Consider the following 21,218-nt stretch of genomic DNA (forward strand, 5'->3'; position numbering starts at 1 on the left):
GAAATTTAACATTCGTTTATTTTGCTGTGATTCTCCCGCTCGAGCTTTTGTCACAGGTGTGCAATCGCACACTGGAAAAAACAGCTGTTCGAAATGCGATCAAATCGGAGAATACAAAGAGAGAAGAGTTTGTTTTTCAAAACGAGTTAATCACTTAAGAACTGACTTGTCTTTTAAAAATAGAATTGATAAATCACATCATATTAATCCATTTAAATTTAGAGAAAGCATTTTAGAATTAGCTAATTTCAATATGGTCTCCCAATTTCCATTAGACCCGATGCATCTTGTAGATCTTGGTGTATGTAAAAAGTTGCTTCAATTACTAATTAAAAAAGGGAATATAAATGTAAGCAAAATTAACGAAAAAATAACTTTTCTCTCTAGTTTAGTTCCTTCCGAGTTTGGCAGGATATATAGAAGTTTAGATGAAATCAGCAATTGGAAAGCGACAGAGTTTAGGCAGTTTTTATTGTATATAGGCATATTTGTCCTAAAAGATTGTATTAGTAGTGACCATTACTACCATTTTTTATTATTGCACGCAGGAATAAGGCTGTTATCATGTGAAAAATCATATAGTACTGAAGCTAACGTTGCCCAACAAATATTACAAGAATTCGTTGATTTGTTTGGGAATATATACGGAGACCATTTAGTTAGTTATAACGTGCATGGTTTACTGCATTTAACTGACTGCACTAAGCAATTCGGTCCTCTAGATCAGTTTTCAGCCTATAAGTTTGAAAACCATATGCAATATTTAAAAAAACTTATAAATAAACCGAATAAAATCCTTCAGCAATTGCATTTAAGACTTGATGAAAGAACTAATACAAACATTGAACCCAACAAAACTTTAAAAATTAATTTATTTAATATAGAATTTAAAAAAGAAAAAGATTCTTATTGTTTTAGTGAAAAATTAGGGCCCATAAAAGTAATAACTATGTCAGACGAATCTGGTTGCGTTATGGTATCTGCACATTGTTTTTTAGATGTTGAAAATTATTTTGAAGAACCTTTAGAATCGTCATCGGGTTTAGGTATTTTAGTAGCGAAGAAATTAGATAAAAAGGTATTTAAAATCAAAAAAGACGACATAGTTTACAAATATTTCTCTATTCCACATGAGGGAAAGTTTCTCCTTATACCCATTCTACATCATTTATTTCATAAATTTTCAAATTAGGATTTTTAAGTATTTATGTACATATATTTTTCTCGGCTCATTTTATTACATTTTCTTAAATTTTTGGAAAAGAACTTTGATACTGCCAATTTTTATTTCTCAATTAGATGGAAAATATATTTGACGAAATTGACTTGGAGGATTGTCCAACAACGTCTTCAACTCCCGCAAAAGGTATGTAAATAAATGTAAACTTACAAAATTTCGTTTCAATATATTGTTACGTTTTTGTTATTGTAGACCAATTACATTTAAAGCGTAAAAAGTTTAACACGTCTGGTTGCTACAATACAGAGGTCAGCATTTCAAAACGACCTGTGGAAGGAAACGGTAATCTAACATCCATATAATTTATTTCTTTAAATTTGTTTAATTTATTATGTTTCCAACCTTTTTCCAGAGGTTATTGACATTTTAACCACTATTTCCAAACAGCTTGACGATTTGACGACGAGGGTATGCGATTTGGAAACTAAAATCGATAAGCATTTAAAAGAAAATGTATGTGAACAGTTTTTATATGCATACATTATTATTTTTCTCTACATGTCTCTTTGTTTCTTTTTCAGATTATTCATAAAAGTGAAGAAATGGCGCAGCAAAAAACGGTTCGTGAATGCAAGGTCCTCATCCGCAAAATTCATCAATCGGTATGCCGAATGACTGGTGAAGATGTCGACAACGTTCAAACCGAAATTGCTTCCACCCTACCATTAAATACGCTTGCTGCAGCTTTGGAAATGGACGAAAAATTGAAATGCGACGAATTTGCTGCTACAACGGTAAGTAATATATAAAGTTTTTTCAATAAACAATTCAGTTTTTACATACTATTTTTATTTACAGAAACAATTCGTTTTGAGGATAAAAGGTACTTCAGATAGTGTACATGATGTGTTGCGAAGTCTGTACACTGATGAACTTCTTTATTTATGTAACTGGGACGGTAGGGGTGGGAAGCAACCTCTCTCCAAATTCCTGCTGGTTTCCAACATTTTATACGGTAAATTCTGTTTTTTATTTAATTTTACTTACAATTATTTGTTTTAATTTGTAATTTTCATTATGTTTTTTTATAGATTCATTCATAACGTATGGATTGGCAATGTTCGAAAAACAAGTTCGAAAAGCCATTGAAATGAGACACCATAGGCACAAACAAAGAATTTATAGGAAGAGGAAAACTGAGGAGAGAACCCTTTAAATATTTAATAAAAAGTTATATGTATTTCTGATATTATTAAAAATAATTATTTTAATACATACCAGATTTTAAGAAAGCATTGCAAAGCAGGAATTGAATTAATAATGAAATATTTATTTTAATTTAAACTTTAATGTAATTTTTGTTAAAAATGATTTGAAAAAAAAAATTAAAAATTAAAAAAAAAAAATAAAAAATCTTTTATTTTGAGATTCGAACTCGAGTCTCACGGAATACCAAGCCGTGCGTTTAACCACTAGGCTAGTATAGCATGCAGCGTCGCGCTTTCCTGGAACCAGTTTTCCCCGTTTGCCTTAAATTTAACTAAAGTGTGAGTAGCGAGGATATAGTTTTATTGTAGCAGAAAATGTGTGCTCAAGAAGGTGATAAAAAATCACATGTATACAAAAGTTTTGGGAGGTTTTTTGATTCGCCCTTAAGAACATGATAGGAAAGTGTGACAATTAAACCGGCACGCGTTTCCGGCATGTCACTAGGAAACATTACCGGCACTGTTCTAACTGGGTAGGTTTTATAAAGTACCTCATATACAATTACCAATCATATGGAGTAAAGTCAGCCGGATGTTCGAAAATTTTGAATTTAGTTATATGGGGCCTAGGTCAAGTTTTCATTAAATTTTATCCACTTTAGACAAAAGATACACTGTTATAATAAAACTCGCCCCCTCATTTTCATTGAGATACTCACATGCTGGCCGATATAAGCGGTATTAAGTCACTCGGAAGTTCAAAAATCTTTGTATTAGGCATAAGGATCAATACAAGTTTGACACACAAACATACAATTATCAGGGTAATCTCTGAATTTCAATTATGTAACTTACACATTGACCGATATTTTCGGTAAAAAGTCAACTGTAGGAACTGGTCAAAATATTCGGTACTTACGTCTTGCACAGTTTTAGTTAGAAATGGACAATTCTTGGTCACAAGGTGACATACTTTAAAGGGATCATTCGTGCAAATTTCTATACCGTTATATTAATTGTTTTTTTTTTTTTAATTTGTATACTAGAAAATGAAAGAATCAAATAGAATTTAAAATTGTGTTAGTCCGTTGTAGTTGTAGTCCGATCAGGATCAGGACCACTAAATATTCAACCTTTTTTTGGTGAGCAGCCTGAGCGTAAGAATCACGTGACCTTTACATGCACAAAAAACGTGCGCATGACTTGAGATCTAAATGTTTATTATTAACAAGCCGTTATCTAACAAAATATTAGATATGCAATTGTCCTAAAAACAAAAAAATATTCAATTTTTTCACGCATAAGGTCATTATGATATGGACACTTGCAAGCAAGGGCAACAGAAAAGTTTTGTTCCATACAAAAAATTTATTTCGATCGTTCAGTTTATATGGCAGCTTGCTATACATGCTATAGTGATCCAATATTGGCGATCCTGATAATTGAGAACCTATTTGGGGAGAAAAGGATTTGTGCAAAATTTCATATCTATATCTGAAAAATAGAGTTCTAGACTACTTAAAATATTTGGTATATGAGGTCTTCGACGTCTCATTCCTTCGCGATTCGGTTTAAAACCTTGATTGCTAATTGCCTACTTCTTAAAGTCAAAAACTTTTGCCTAGTTATTGCTAGAAATTTCTGTGGTCCAATATGTTGTTGCTTAAGATTCATTAGGATTAAGAGTTGAACGATTTCATCCACATAAGGGAAGAGTATATGATGCTTGGCATCCTCTGAAAGATTACTACTTTGAATCTACTTCCTACTCTTATAAAGGTATTGTTGTCTACAATTGGAGCAAAGGTAATTAGTTTGGAATTTTTTGGAAATTGTTTATTAGAAATAATTAGTTTTAGTTCCAAGTCAAAATACTTTTATCTGTACCCGACGAACTATGTAATAATGCTTGTGATTTATAGAAAATTGTATTCATCATAAACCAGGTATAAATTTTAAGAAAATAAATTAATGATAAACATTAAGAGAAAACTATTTTAGAAAATGAGAGTACGGGAAAACAAAGGAAGGAACGTGGCTGCATTTTTAAGGTTTTAGAACAGTTTATCGCGATTTCCGACAGAACTACGAATGCTATAGAAAAAATTTTATATTGTAATATTGTATATAAATTTTGACATCACTTCAAAATTTATGCGAAAAATTCAAATAACCAACTCTTTGGGGTTTTTATTTTTATTTTGTACAATTTTTTTTCTTCTTTCACGAAATTTGTTGAAATTTCCTTCTTATGATCTATACACATTGTATTTCTTTATATTTAAAATACATATTTATTTTTTCCTTATATTGACATAATATCGAAAAAATCCTTAATTTTCAATCAAAAAATCTCAAGTAAAAAATTCTAATATTTATAAAGAGTCAGTAGACTTTATCTTAGTAAAGGTCCCTACTTTCTAATGGTATATAACATGTATACGATAAATTTTCTCAGAATTGTGAAAAAGAAATCTCTCGAATCCGATTTTTTTTAATCATTATGTATAATTTTAAATTAGTTATTAAAATTAACACTTTAGTTATTTGAAAAACATTACATTTCATATTATATTTATAAACAGGCAAAATTTCCATCCCATCCATAAAAGGAAATAAGTTTACTGTCGATAGTTGACGATATTCGATAGCTACTATAATAACTCTTTTATAGTACTTTAACAAAAGATTCAACAGTTTTTAGAGACAACTCTTTGTTATACTCCTGCAACATGTAGCTACACAGTATAATAGTTTTGTTCACCTAACGTTTGTATGTAGCACCTTCCTTCCGCCCGTGCAAGGTGCAACTTGAATAAATGAGTTATTTTGATGAAACTTGGTATGCGGGTTCCTTAGTGCAAAAAAATTCTAGTTCGTAGATGTGCATTATCAGACCGCCACGCCATTAAATTTTACCTCCAAGATGGTACGAGAGGGCTTTATGAGAGCCGGTGTGAAATTTAGGTGAAATCACATATCTCGGGACCCGACCGGCCGATTTCAACTAAATTCAGCTTGTCAAGTCCTTCGTACTCACGTATTTCGGTCCCTCCCTTTTTTGTCTGCAAATGCGTCTCTCTTCCCTCTTCAACTCCTTTTTTTCATTGCCAGAAAATTGACGTTCTGTTTTGTTGTCAAGAATACAATTAATAAAATCTTTATTGTTTTCACCTATTGATAACGTGCCTTCATTTCGATTAAATCAGGCACATTTATCAAACGATCTAAAATGATTTTATAGAATTCATTGAACGTATCCTAAAAAATACAGTACGTTTAGAGCATAAGATGGTAAGCTTTCAACAGGTATGTAGGTAGGTAGAAGTGCAGCCTTGTTGTATTTCGGGCTCAATTAGCACTAGCTGTGCAATTTTGATGCATTAGTCGTAAACCATTTTATTATTACTATCACGTTTCATCTTCTCGTTCAAACCATTTTGTGGTTTCGATGAAGCTACTAATGTCCGATATGCTTTGTGGACTATGCTGGAATTCGTTGGAGAGACGACAAGGCTAAGAGAGCTGCCTGGCCATCCGTGTATATTGTTGCTTTATGTATCCTCTAGTAGTTCTTCAATAGAGCTTCGCAGTCCTTCTCTGTGCCCAGTACTTCCGCTTGGAAGATATTAAATGTCCAGATCATCGGAATATACTTCCGTGCCCACCCCGCAGTCCATTTTGGACACGTCGATATAGACTGAGAAAGATACCATCCTCCCCTATTATGCCCCTTCTCCATTCACGTCTAGAGGGTATCCTCTTTTGGAAGTATCTATTAAAATCCAGCTTTGGAAAAATGAAGTCAATAAATCAACGTTTACTCCTAATTCTTTTATTTTTATTGCCGATGCAGGATCACATTAAGCGCATCAGTCGGACATGACTTGATTGCACCAGTAACACCTGCACATGCTGCTCTTTGTATTCCATTTAATTTTCTGATGTTGTATTATTTCTTTAGCGGTAGCCACCATACCAGTGCTCTATATGTAAGTTCAGGTCTAATATTATACTAGATTTAAGGCCCCAGTTCTTGCTAACGATTCTCTTGTAAGTGTAATAGGCCATATAGGCTTTTTCTATTTAGCTGTGGGTGACAGAGAGAGTGTTGTACCATTCAGTACGGGAAGTTGAAACTAGGGAATTTTGGTTTTGCTTAGCATCAGTTCTGTTTTATTAGGATAAACACCTAATCCATTGTTAGTGGCCCATAGGTTTAACCTGCATAGTGCTCTTTCCATAATCTCACAGAATGTTGAAGAAAACATGTCTGATACCAACAACACTATTTCTTTCAGCGCTATAACCCATAGAAGCGGGGAGTAGACCCCTTCTTGAGGAGTCGCTCTATTCACATTACTTGTTTGTATTGTAACGCTGTTTGATCTATAATATTCCTATTCTTAAGCATCGATTGTTTCCATCTGCACACCGTATCTTCTAAGCCGCCATGTGTCAGAGAATTAATGATCGTGCTTACTTTTTTTTTACAATCTTTCCTGTAACAATAAGCAAATGTTATTATATCAAAGATACGCATTGGGGTGGCAGCTTAGGCGATTAAGATATCTTGAACTGAGTTTCTGAATCTCGCTCTTCACCATATTAATTTCAAATGTAAGTTAATATAAGTTAATATTTTTGATGTACCATGGAGCGTTTGCAGTCAACCTGAGTGATTTCGACTGATATCTTTGAATAAGTTCTTCATTCGATTTACTTGCAGTTCCCCAGACTTGTATGCCCAAATCGGTTTTATATAGGATCACCTCATTTTTGAGACTAAGTTTCGATTTGGGACCCAGTAACCAGTACATTTTTCTTGTCTTGATTTTTAGCTGATCTCGTTTAATTTTCATGTGTTGCATGTTAGTCTTCTTTCTAAGTGCATCCCGAGGTACTTAGTGCTAGTGCATTCTGGTGTAATTGTTTGATTGAGATTAACGCTGGGGCAATCTCCTGTTTTTATGGTGAAGATAACATGCTCTGATTTTGTTTCATTTGCACTAATGTTCCAATTTCGAAGCCAGGATTCTACTGCGTTCAGTTATTTTTCAACAGTTTCAGGCGCTTCGTTTGCAGAGTAAGCAGATGCAAAAATGGCGGTGTCGTCCGCATATTTGGCAACAGTTATATGTATTTTCGTGGTTTATTATTGGCATGTTGGCAGTTAAAATCCTGTACAGTGTTGGGCCGAGCACGCTGCCTTGCGGAACACCTGATTTGACTTCGTATACATATGTCGGAAGTGTCATCATTAATTCTGACGTAAAAATGTCTTCAATCTAGGTATGACCTAAGAAATAGGTAGAGTGGAGCTGGTAGTTTCATTTTTATTTTAAATAACAACCCCTCATGCTAGACTCTATCGAAAGCTTGTTGAATGTCTAGGAAAACTGCCGAACCGTACTGTTTCTCTTCGACACATTTTAGTATAGTTTTGACGATTCTGTGGCACTGTGTGGGATAACGGATAAGGAATCTAAAACTGGCAATAATCGACGAAGATATATTCTTTCGAATATTTTAGAGAATATTGTCAACTTATTGGTCTATAAGAGGTTATTTCGTTCTCGGGATTGTTTGGCTTCGGGATCATTATAATTTCGGCACATTTCCATTATGTAGGAAAGTGACTTAGTGACAATTAAAGATTAAAAGTAATAGTAGCAGGCATTTCCTTGGTAATTATTTGATTGGGCTTGCATCAATATTATCTGGGCCAAGCGATTTGGAAATTTTCAAATGTGACACTTCTGATTGTACTTCAGTCAGTTTTACGTAAGGACTCTCAAGAAAAGTCTGAACATTTCGGCGCTGATGGTCAGTATTGAGAGCAAAAGGCTTGAAAATATTCGCAAGGTGGTGGCCAAAAGCGTCGGTTTTTCTTTTGTCAGATCAACACCAAGAGTTGTTTTCATCTTTTATCAGTACTTGTCGCTTCGGAGGACGTTTCAGGTATTTAGTAGCTTTCCACAGATTATATTCATCGTTTTTATTTGGATCGGCATTTTTAAGAAATTCTGCAATACATTCTTCTTTCAGCTCTGCCAACATGGATTTTAATTCTTTAATTGCTTTGTTTGGCCTAGTTTTGTCAACCGGATTTCTGCTATTCTGTCAGATCCTTCGAAACCGTCTTTATTTGCTTCGGAGGACGTTTCAGGTATTTAGTAGCTTTCCACAGATTATATTCATCGTTTTTATTTGGATCGGCATTCTTAAGAAATTCTGCAATACATTCTTCTTTCAGCTCTGCCAACATGGATTTTAATTCTTTAATTGCTTTGTTTAGCCTAGTTTTGTCAACCGGATTTCTGCTATTCTGTCAGATCCTTCGAAACCGTCTTTATTTGGCCAATCTGCGCTACTTCATCTGAATATGGCACATTGTTCGTACAGTATGGCTTAGACGAATTAAGAGGAGAAGCTAATGAAGCGGCCTGATGTATTTTTTGGGTGAAATTTTCCACAGCGTCATCTAAGTCTCGTTTTGTTGTTATTTCCATGTTTAGGTTTACGTGGGACTCCAGCCAAGTTTGGAAAAATCGTATGTTCTACCTTTTACTTAAAAGACGCTGTTTTCGGGATGTGACAACAATAGGCTTACTTCTATGTATATTATTAAGGGCTACCTCTATATCAAGAAATGCGGCTGTGCATGCAGTTTGTAATGTAGTGATTTATCAATTTTCTTTGTATATATTTACATGCCTTTGAACCATTAGTTCTTCCATCTTTTCCAGCATTATGGGTATAATCCCGTCTGGACCTGCCGCTTTAAATAGTGAGAAAATATTTATGGCGTTTTTAATTTTCCTTTCGTCTACTATCAGGCCTAAGTAGTCAGCTTCGTTGGTTCAGGTTAAACCTCCGTTGTCATAGGTTTTTCTTTTGCTCCACCTTTATCACCCTGATATCAGCTGTGTCGTAATTTGAACAAAGTAATGCATTTATACTTTTATTTGTAAGAATGCATGTGTGTGGTTTACCTTCGTTACGTGTGTAAAAAAATTGCAGTTACTGCTGTTTAACCCTTTAATGGTGTCTTCATTAACCCAGGACTCCTGTATAAGGATGATGTCGATGCCCCCCTCGTTTATGAGTGTTATCAGATTCGCTATAGCACTCTTCGGGGGTTTTTTGATGTCCACGTTCCTTAGCAGCTGGCTGGCTTCATCGTCCTCCTCCTTGGAAGATTTTCATCTTGGCCTTGCGAATACCGAATCTCAAATGACCACTAGTATTGGTCTGCTTGCTTTATTTGGTTTCTCCTCCTTTATCAGCTGCCATTCATCTATACCTGGTGGTATAGATTTATTCTGCAGCTTGATGCACCTGAGGAATTTTTCGCCTGACTCCTTTAGACGGGGCAGCCAAATGCGAGCACCAGGTCTATTCGGGATATTCTTGGCGGTTATAAGCCTCAGTTGGAGGCCTACAAATACGTCGCTAATTTTAGCAACGCCGCCCGAGAGGCCCAGTCCGCGCACTTGATGATCTATCCATATCACCATTGTAGGAATTATGAGGTGCCCCTCTTGATTCCTAAGAGTAGAGGGCATTCCCATTTGGGATGCGCACATTACTATTACTTAAGCCTCTTCGCCACGTAAATCAGCGATCAGCGTTAAAGGAGAAGTTTCCACCAAATTTCGTGAAAGAATTTTCACTTAAGATTTGAGGTTGTCTAAAAATAATCGCAATACGAAAGTTATAGATCCTTTCATTACCTACATATTTTTCTATAGGACTCCTAGTTTTGTCCGAAATCGAGATAAGCCATTTCTAATCCTCCCCTTCATTTTCCCGAACTCATATCGCCCGTAAATTATTTCAATACTCTTGCAGCCTGTTGCTACAGAGTATAATAGTTTTGTTCACCTAACGGTTGTATGTATAACCTAAAACTAAACGAGATAGATATAAGGTAGATATATATATATATATATATATAGGATGACGAGAAAAGTTGAAATCCGGGTGCCTGTCTATCCGTCCGTCCGTGCAAGCTGTAACTTGAGTAAAAATTGAGATATCTTGATGAAACCGATGGATGATGGTACCGTATATGTATATGTATAGTATCTATAGTTGATTTTTGCTCGAAAATATTGGTAAATGTGTGTGATACACAATTAAAATTCAGACAGAATTTTTTCTTGACAATAGTAACTCTTTGTATCAAAAATGGGTTGAATCGGTTTAATACTTCCCTTTGCTCCCATGTAATCAATATAAAGATTTTCGAAATTCCAGGTGACTTCATACTAGGTATATCGACCAATATTTGAGTTATATCAATGCAAAAATTACAGAACATGTTTTAGTCATAACAGTAACCATATAACCGTTACAAGGATTTTCGAATGATTTCCATATTATTAGTGATTGTATGTGAGGTACCTTAATGAACCCCAAGGAAAATTTATTTAGTATGATAATATTAAATAGATAAAATCGTGTCGAAACTTTCCCAACAAAATACACCTAATGGTTTTCGTGTTTTTAACAAATCTTATGACGAATTTGTCGATCAGTTTATAAGTTATATAGACTCTATATTATATATTATAGAGTATATGTGTACATAAAATTGCTAAGATTTCGATCCTCTGCTTGACGTTTCACATCTTCAGGTATTTCTCTGGCTTTGATTCTTGCAAGTTGCAAGAGTATGAAATTTTCGGTTGCACCCGAACTTAGCCCTTTCTTACTTATTAGAATTGTTGGTTTTTCGGCTAACACCATAACAATGGTTCGAACCTATCTGGCATCATCTTTCTGAACATATGTTTGAAGCTTCATGGCAGCACTTACATCTGTGCTTGCTGTCAAACCAGATTTTGTTTTATCTCTCTCTTCAATAAAGGAATTCGACCGCATAGCACGATTTTTATTACAATCCGCGTTAATATTATTCATATTCCGCGAACGCTATTAAACATCTACATATTTTGGTCCTTCGAACCGGATATAATCGCATATTAATGATATTCCACAAGTCCGCTTTTATTTTCAACATTTTTCCGCATTTTCAATATTAATCATGTCTTCGGCTAAAATTCGCTACTCCGCGCTAAATGCTATTTGCAATCTAGCAAAGTGGATGCTCTGTCGGTAGACACTGAGATAATAACTAGGTTCCTCCAATTGTTGGAGGAGTAAGGGATTCGCTTTTGCGTACCACAACAAAAGGTGGAACTCGCACATGTCAATGGAGGAGCATTCACACATACAAAGTGAGCAGTGGTACAGCAATGCCAAAAGCTAACCTGAAACGCCTGTGCGCAACTCAAAGGCAGCAGACATTGCAAACTATCGTTCATGACTCAACTGCTCTTGTACCACTTCCAAAACTACAGTTGCCGTCATTTAGTGTGTATCCCACTCAATAGCTTCCTTTTCATGATGCTTTTTGCTCACTCATTCATACAAATGTCAATTTGTCGAACGGACAAAAATTACACTATTTACGAAACTATTTGAATAGGGAAGCATTCGATTTGGTGAGTAACTTAGCAGTATGTGATAGCAACAACGCTGAAGCTTGGGACTTATTGACCGCGAGGTACAGGGTCATGCGTGTCATGGTGGACAGCCACATCAAAGCACTCATGGCAATTGAGAGTTCAGACAAGGATACTGCTAAGGGAATAGAGCAAGTACTAAATTCCATACTTCATCACGTTGTTGCTCTACGTGCACTCGAGCGACAAGTCGAGTTCTGGGATGACTGGAAGTTCACATAAACGTTTCAAAGTTAGCACCCGAAACCCGAAAGGAATGGGAGTTATCGCTCGTCATGGACGATCTTTCTCCGTTCTTGAGAATTTCTTAAAAACCGCGCACGTTCACTGGAGATGGTACCATTACTCAACACAACCGCGATGACAACAACAACAAAGAATGTCTCCCATACGGCATTTGCAAAACCAGAAGTACATAACACTACATCAACCGCCACTAATAGGGCGCATTATTCTTATTGCACTGGTGAGCATAAAATCTACGTTTGCTCACAGTTCAGCTAGCTCGACTCTAATTTTAACATTTAACTCAACTCATCCACAAATTTTGGGAACTCGAAGAGCTACCCGCCCGAAAATTCTCCTCACCTGAAGAATCTATGTGTGAGAAACACCATCGAATGGTCGCTACATCGTGAGTTTACCTTTGAAGAAAAACGTATTGATAGGTGAATCAAGAGATGCAGCTATTCGAGCTACTTCGCACGGAAAGAAGATTTGCTGCTAAAGAACAGAGAGTATACCATGTTTATGGATGAATTCAACTCTATGTGACACATAGAACCAGCTGAGATGACAAAAGATAAACTCTACTGTATGACACATCATGCGGTGGTAAAGACCACAGGTGAAACACGAAACTACGAGACGTTTTCAACGCATCTATGAAGTCAACCTCTGGGAATTCTTTAAACAACAAGATCTATTTTCTATTTTGGTTCGCTTTCGCACTCACCGGAATCATAGCCTATATCGAAAAGATGTACCGCCAAGTTTATGTCGCTAAAGAGGTCACAGATTATCAACTCATAGTTTGGCGTTCGAATCCAGCAGATCCAGTTCGTGACTATCGCCTTTTAAAGGTCGCGTTTGGAGTTGCCTCAGCATCGCATCTTACTGTTAAGCCACTACATCGAGTCGAACTTAAGGCGTCAAACGCAAGCAAGGAAGTCATAGAAGTTGTAAGGCCAGATTATTATATGGATGACTTACTTCAAAAAAAACGTTTCCCACGCGCTCTCGGAAAGTGCTTACATGATTATGCTCAAAAATATGATACCATACGCATCTAAACAAATTTCGCATCTCTTAGCCGATGGAAACCAAATCCGCACTCTTGGTAGCATAAGACTTACAAGGTATTCGATCCACTGGTTTGGTTGCGCCCTGTACAATCCGCTCTAAGGTATGGTTACAGATATTTTGGCGCTCAAATGTAGATTAGGATGAACCAGTTCCTTCAGAAATTGCGAAGTACTGGTTCGTACATCGTCGTGAATTACCGTAACTATCAGCGCTAAAACTAAGCTGCTGATTAGGAATTGGCAAAAATTCTAAGTCTCAGTATCACATATTTACCGACGGATCAGAAGTCGCATAAGCAGCCTCTCTTTACTGTCGCACACAATTTCCGGACGGTAGATTAAGGTAGCAGCGAAAACAAGAGTAGCGCCTCTGAAAACGATTTCGTTACCACGACTCAAGCTTTGTGCAGCTCATTTGGGAGCAAAGCTAGCGAAGTAAGCTCAATCAAATCTGAACTACACTTTCTCAAAATTATACGCATGGACAGACTCAATGATTACCTTAGCGTGGTCGCAACTTCTCGCACATAAACTTTGGTGGCATGGTCCGGAATGGCTACATGAGAACAACAGTAACTGGCCGATTTCTGCAGAATCACACACTACAGATCTCGAGCTAAAATTATTATTTTTTATTTCAATGGCATTGTAACTAGTTAACATAACATAAACTAACGAACAATTTGTTTTGCTTATTGTATAATACAAAATAATTAAAGGTGCTCTGCGTATAAGTTGCAGAGAATCTGGTTAATGTATAAGGTGATACGGTTTTTTGCGCTTAAGCCTTTCTTTCTATTTACTTCGAGTGAGAAGAGTCCTGGCTTCAGTGTTCACATGGTCAGAAAGTCTTTCCATATGAGACTTTGCACATTTGTTGATTGATGCAGCAACAGAGTCAATTCCAAGATCGTTTCGAGATCGTGACTGCAAACATACCAAGGCGCATTGACGACGCATCTTAAAACTTTGTTTTGAAATCGCTGGATTTGTGCAACAATGCTAGGGCTTGGCAGCCCCAAAGTTGTATCCCATAAGTCCAAACTGGTCTGAACACCTGCTTGTGGACTAGAATTTTGTTATATGTGGATAATGCAGAGTTTGTACCCAATAGCCAATACATGTTTCTGCATTTTTTTTCTAATTTTTTTTCTTTTTGACATATGCACACCATCTCAGTTTTGTGTCCAGGGTCATGCCTAGGTATTTCGCTGTATTATGATATGGTATTTGCACACCATTTAAGTACAGAGGCATATATCTAGTATTGCTGTATGTGAAATCAATGTGTACTGATTTAGTCTCGATTAATTTTATTCACCATTTAGCTGTCCAGTCAAATATTTTGTTTAAATGTTCCTGCAATCTTGGAATTGATGCAGTTTGTGTTTTGCCGACAGACAGAGCCGCAGTATCATCTCCAAATGTTGCTGTAATACAATTGTCGTCATGTGGTAGATCGCACGTAAAGAATAGGTAAATCCATCCTAACACACTACACTGAGGAACACCAGCCTTTATTTCCTTTAAATCAGAGTACATATCCCCATGTTTAATTCGAAAAAAATTTTTTTGGTAAAACTTTATCAAAGGCTTTAGACACGTCGAGGAAAACGGCCGAGCAAACCTTTTTTTCTTCAAAGGCATTTTCAATGACTCGAGTTATTCTATGTATGTACTTGGCCAATAGTGGAGTGATTTTTTCGAAAGCCAAACAGATGCGCCGGTATCAGCTTCCTCTCTGCAATTATGTTGTTAATACGCACAGCAAGCAGTTTTTTCAAAAGTTTTGAGAGTATTGGCAGGAGAGATATGGGCCGATACGAAGTAATTTCATGCGCTGGCTTACCAGGTTTATTGAACATAATCACCTCTGCAGTTTTCCAATAAATAGATACGTATTGAAGATTTATAGTAGCATTCATTATATCAGTAATTTTAAATATAACGTTGTGAGGAAGCCGGTTTAGTATTTCACTGGTAATAAGGTCAAACCCAGGCGATTTTTTAGTTTTTTTATTTCTACACATACCTCATCGTTAGTTATTAGAGGAATTTCGGTATAATTCTCGTAAATATGAGGTTCCATTTCTGCTGCATTGGATGTGTCATATGGTTTGAAGACACCTTCAATATATTCCGAAAAAACATTTGCTTTCTCTATATCGCTCTTGTCCCATGTCTGGTCTTTTTTCTGATTGGATGTTGCTGAGTTACGGGTCGAGAAAAAATGTGTGTACACTTCCAAAGTGAATAATCATTCCTATGGTCGTTAGATAAACTTTTGAGATAATAGCTGAGAGTTATATTTTTAAATGCCTTTATTTTATTGGTAAGTTTTTTACACAACTTGTTAAGACAACTTTTGTCAGATGGAGATCTTGGCGTAATCGACGTTTTTCTGCTACCATTTCTTTAATTTCTTTGGTATACGTTTATTTTAATTGGTTACTACTCCAGGCTGTATATTGAATTATATTTGAAATATTCACGATTTCGTTATCTAGCTTGGAATTACAACTTATTTTTACGTGACTATCAACATTGGATAGCATTTGCTTAAAGTATTCCCATTCAGTATTTTTATTTGTTAGCGAAAGTGGAGGTTCCATTAATAACAACACTTTCGTGTAGTATTAAATATAGCTAAAATCTAACATGGCTGTAACACTGCTGACGCAAACTACTGGTGATTGGGATTTTTTAACGAAGTATTATTCATTCAGCAAACTTAAGGTTTGTTTCGTCGAAAAAAGACCTTTTTTCGTGAATTTTTTTAGAAAAAATTATTGCTGCATGTTTATTTTACTTATTATTATATGAAAGTACAACATTTGAAGGATACTTAAAAAAAATTTTATCGAAAAATAGCGAGGAATAACGGATTTACAGCCGTTCTCTGCAGGCACCTCGAAAAAAAATTGTTGTGCGGTGACCAGCCTACAGCATCACTGGATCATCCGAAACCAAAAAATCAAAATGCTTTTTTTAGTTTAATAGTTTATCTTTCAATTGACGTCGAGTTTTTTTTTTAATTTTTTAATTTTTCAATTTTTGGTACCATTTTCAAGCCAAAATGACGATTTTAGGCGAAAAAATCGACTTATTTGTTATTGTAAAATTCTTAGAAATTAAATTTTTTGGAAAAACTCGACGTCATTCGAGAGCTATGTATATTTAGAACATTTGTACAAAATTTCAAACCATCGATGCAGTAGTTTTTTCTGTAGGCTGGTCACCGACTTTAAAAATGACATATTTGGGAAAATCGAATCAAGGTTTTGTACACTCAGCGCAGGTAGCTGGAGGTACCGTTGTTCAACCTGCTGTAACTTAGTTAATTTTTCTCCGAATGACCTAAAACGTTCACACAATATTCTTGAGACGTTGATGGTTCAGAAAAATAAAAATAAAAATAAAAAAATGGAAAAAAAAGTTGTCAAACCTTAATCGATGGCGAGACGAGTATCTTATCAGTCTTCAACGTCGCTCAAAATGGATACGTTTAACACCGAATTTGCGGAAAGATGACATCATTATTATACATGAAGGCAACGCGCCCCCAACTAAATGAAAGCTTGGCCGTGTTATTGGCACTTCCCCAGGGACAGATAGTCGAGTTCGGGTTGTAAATTTTAAGACATCCGAAGGATATCTGTTAAAGCCCGTGATCAAACTATCGTTACTGTTGAAAGTACTTGCAACACAAACTACTTGTTGTAATTATTATATTCTAATCATTGTATTCTTCTTGTGATTTGTCTTATAAAGAAAATTTATTTTTAATTTCTGAATAAACGATTCTTACGAACAAAACGTTTCTACATTTAAATTATAAACTTTAACAGTTACTACCAACAAAGGGGGACATATTTTATATATGATATTCTTAGATTTTAATTAAAATTGTACCTTTTTGAACTCTTGTTCAAGACGGCCGGTATGTTCACGCCTATCTGGCATCATCTTTCTAAACATATGTTTGAAACTTCATGGGCAACACTTACATATGTGCTTGCTGTCAAACCAGCTTCCGTTCTCTCTGCAATAAAGGAATTCGACCGCATAGCACGCTTTTTATTTTAATCCGCGTTAATATTATTCATATTCCGCGAACGCTATTAAACATCTACAACAATCTTGAATTTTTTTATCGCCGTAAAAATAAAATTATCAATGTTTACCTTTTGTTGTACTTGATAGTGATTTCTATTAAGAATTTCCGGTGCTCTGAGCCGCAGCTTAAGTAAGTAAATCTGACGTGATTCACAAAGCCTAGTGGGGGGAATAATTTGGAAACATCTAAAATAATGATAATCTTGTCATTCATTAAAATTACAAGAGAGATTGCGAGATCTTAAATTGAAAGCGTACAAAATACAGCGTATGAAAGAACTGGAAACGCTCGACTTTTCCAAGCGACATCGCTTCTCTCTATGAGCTCTTAAAAATTTTCGAGCCAAATTTAAGCTCGCGATCTCTGCGACTCATGCTCACCTATGCTAGTATTCTGTGAGCAATATATAAAAGTTATGAAATAAATCTTATATTGTAAGGGAAAAATCAAAGTTAAAATATAACGATTTTAAACTTTATTTTTTACTCATTTCCTCATAACTATTACGGACCCTGATATTTTAACTCCTAAAAGCAAAATAACTGATTTTGGCATTTTATATTAAAACACACACTTTTGACAAATTTTTGTTTTTGGGTTATCAACACAACCTTATACAATTTTATTCAAATCAAATCTTCTTCTTTACTGGCGTATTACGCGATTATAGCCGAGTTAACAACAGCGCGCCAGTCGTTTCTTCTTTTCGCTACTTGGCGCCAATTGGATATTCCACTTGGTCCTTCCAACGGAGTGGAGGTCTTCCTCTTCCTCTGATTTCCCCGGCGGGTACTGCGTCGAATACTTTCAGAGCTGGAGTGTTTTCGTCCATTCGGACAACATGACTTAGCCAGCGTAGCCGCTGTCTTTTAATTCGCTGAACTATGCCAATGTCGTCATATATCTCGTACAGCTCATCGTTCCATCTAATGCGATATTCGCCGTGGCCAACGCGCAAAGGACTATAAATCTTTCGCAGAACTTTTCTCTCGAAAACACGCAACATCGACTCATCAGTTGTTGTCATCGTCTAGGCCTCTGCACCGTATTGCAGGACGGGAATTATGAGTGACTTCTAGAGTTTGGTTTTTGTTCGTCGAGGGAGGACTTTGCTTCTCAATTGCCTACTCAGTTCGAAGATACAATCATCAAAATATTATTATTTTTGTTTTTTGAAATTAAAATTCTCACGCAGTTTTTCTGGACTACCTTCGACTTCTTCAACTGATGAAAATATTACAAAAGTGAAGGCTATGGTACTTGAAAATCGTCGGGCAAGTGTTAGAGAGATGACAAAGAGCTCGACATCTCCCGCGAGTCCGTTCGAAAGATTTTGGTAGATATTTCGGGTATGAAACACGTTCTTGCTCTACTCGTTCTTATAAAGCTGAATTTTTTTTAAAGAGTACCGTAAACAGATCTCATTTTACATTCTTGATCGTACGAATTCCGATCCCACATTTATGGAGAGCTTTATAGCTGCCAATGAGATATGGATTTATGAAATTGACATGCAAACAAGTCAACAATCACCAGAATGGAGAGAAAAAAACTAACCGAAACCAAAAAAGTTAAAGCCGTTCCAAAATCGAGGTGAAGCTTATTGTATTTTTCGATTTTCGTGGGTTCGCGTTTGACGTATGTATCATGTATTTGTTTCGAAGGGACAGACGATCAATAAGGAGTTCTATTTTGCCGTATTGAGACGTTTGCGTGGGAACAGCCTTCAAAAACGGTCGGAATTGTGGAAGACCAATTCATGGATTTCCCATGATGATAATGCACCATCGCATCGAGCCACGATTGTGACCATATTTAAAGCCAAAAACGCAATAAACACCATCGATCAACCATCTTATTCACCAGACTTGGTGAATTACTTTGATAAATAATGATGAATAACACTGGTCAACAAATTTGCAATTTTTTTTCTTGTCACATGAAAACTTTTTTTCAAATTCTTAATATACTAGGTCCACCAAATAATAATATGTGACCTGGTCTACGAAAAGGGAGCTAACGTGCGAAAACTAGTTTTCTGGGAAAAGCTGTTAAAAATAATCGTCAGTTTCTCGTTATCTCATTAATTGTTCTCCCTTTTTTTGACACCTAAGCCCCCTTTCCGTAGACCAGGTCACATATATCAATGAAAAAAAATGTGCACATCATGTTTTCTTGTGACATCAAAACATATATTTTCGTAAAAAGTACGAAATTCAGCTACACTTACAGAATTATTTCCTAATATCTAATAGATACTTATGATTTTCTTGAATATTTAGCTTGCGGTAGGTCCCTTTTCAGTCTCCAACAATAGTCTGCTAGCATTCCTGGACTCCATTTCACTTGATAACGCTTCTCCATTAAGGAAATGTCTTGATGGAACCTCTCAAATTGTTCGTCACTCACAGCATCCAAATTTGCCGGAAAGAAATCCAGATGAGAGCCCATCATATGTATTTTCAAGGACATATTACACCCCAAAGCTTTAAATGATATCATAAGTTCATTTATTAAATCTTTGTAATTTTCCGCTTTATGGTTACCTAGAAAATTTTTAACAACATTCACAAAACATTTCCAGGCGAGTTTTTCCAGATCATTCAGTTTCTCTTCAAAGCTCCTATCCTTCATAAATTGCCGTATTTGTGGACCTACAAATATTCCCTCTTTGATTTTCGCCTCGCTGAGTTTAGGGAATTTATCTTTTAGATATAAAAATTCATCCAATCTTTCGGACTAGAATTCTCACTTTTTGATCTATTTGGAGGCATCGGCACAGGCAGTTCGGCACTATGTAGGATGGGTCTCTTAGCCTAAGACAAGTTTGGATACTGGATAGTATGTTTGGATTTGGTAGTAATACCATTTGTTTGAGTCAAACAAAAATAACAATCATTTACATGATCCTTTGGTTCCGTCCAAATCATTGGTATAGCAAATGTCAAATGTCTAGGTTCTTGTTTAGCCCAACCTAAAAGGAGCCTCACCCACGTTACACAACATTTATGGATTATAGGATTTGTCTTGATTCCTCACAGGAAAACGAAAATAGTCTAAATAGCACTGTTCAATTAGTGATGTGAAATTTCGACGCTGAGATGTAAAAGTTAATTTTCCATACACATAACAAAAATTGTCCGGGTTGTTCAAACACTATGTAATTATGTAAACAAAGAAACGTATATGAGGTCAGAAATGAATATGTAGCTGTTACTAGAAAACTGGATGTGATAGAAACAAAACTGTTATATATTTTTAATGAGGGTACACCAACATAAATAAAAATCATAACAAAGTTGATGTGACAAAAACAGTGTTTACCAGTGTAACCTTGTCACAATGAATAGCGCAAAACTTTGGTTCATGTTTCTAAGTCGAACAGTTTTTTTTGAGAGTGAATCTCATTTAATAAATTCATGTTTCCAGCATTATAAAAAAATTATATTTATTTTAACACTTTTTTTAGTGGAACATGTAAACACACACATAACCAACCACAGAACTAAAATTTGTTATGAAAATACATAATATAATACATAACAAAACAAAATAAAATTATTTGTAACACAAAACACTTGATATTTTGTAGAACCCTCCTCCAAATAACTTTGAATATTCGTTTGGGCATGGATTCAAACAAACATTGAAGATAATTTTTATTAATTTCTCATTCCTCATAGCTTCAAGAATTTTTTCAATTTCTTTTAGACTTTTTGTACGCTTTTCATTTATCCGTTTGCTCATAAAATGCCAGCAGGTTTCAATTGGATTCCGATCTAAACTGTTTTCTGGCCACGTGCGAGACTCAATTCCAAAAAAATCTTTTTGTTTTGTAACCTATGAGTGTATGTTAGGAATTACTAAAAAGTCTAA

The 21,218-nt window shown here is 35.6% G+C and overlaps 1 protein-coding gene across 1 annotated transcript; it reads left to right on the forward strand.

Annotated features, from left to right (window-relative positions):
- Positions 1–423: 423 nt before the first annotated feature.
- LOC126765321 (uncharacterized) lies at positions 424–2,504 on the forward strand. Its single transcript, XM_050483044.1, has 6 exons — positions 424–1,366; positions 1,433–1,522; positions 1,593–1,693; positions 1,762–1,974; positions 2,039–2,195; positions 2,272–2,504. Exons 1-6 carry the CDS (start codon positions 1,300–1,302, stop codon positions 2,394–2,396), a joined length of 753 nt encoding a protein of 250 aa, XP_050339001.1. The 5' UTR covers positions 424–1,299; the 3' UTR covers positions 2,397–2,504.
- Positions 2,505–21,218: the final 18,714 nt, after the last annotated feature.

The sequence above is a fragment of the Bactrocera neohumeralis genome, unplaced genomic scaffold (genome assembly GCF_024586455.1).
Source record: "Bactrocera neohumeralis isolate Rockhampton unplaced genomic scaffold, APGP_CSIRO_Bneo_wtdbg2-racon-allhic-juicebox.fasta_v2 cluster10, whole genome shotgun sequence".
Taxonomy (NCBI): Eukaryota; Metazoa; Arthropoda; class Insecta; order Diptera; family Tephritidae; genus Bactrocera; species Bactrocera neohumeralis.

What these genes read in the sequence shown, in the direction of transcription:
- LOC126765321 (XM_050483044.1), top strand. Translation starts at nt 1,300, where the DNA reads ATGGAAAATATATTTGACGAAATTGACTTGGAGGATTGTCCAACAACG. An exon ending in GTCTTCAACTCCCGCAAAAG is followed by an intron (nt 1,367 to 1,432) that starts GTATGTAAATAA and finishes TTGTTATTGTAG; the next exon opens with ACCAATTACATTTAAAGCGT. An exon ending in ACGACCTGTGGAAGGAAACG is followed by an intron (nt 1,523 to 1,592) that starts GTAATCTAACAT and finishes ACCTTTTTCCAG; the next exon opens with AGGTTATTGACATTTTAACC.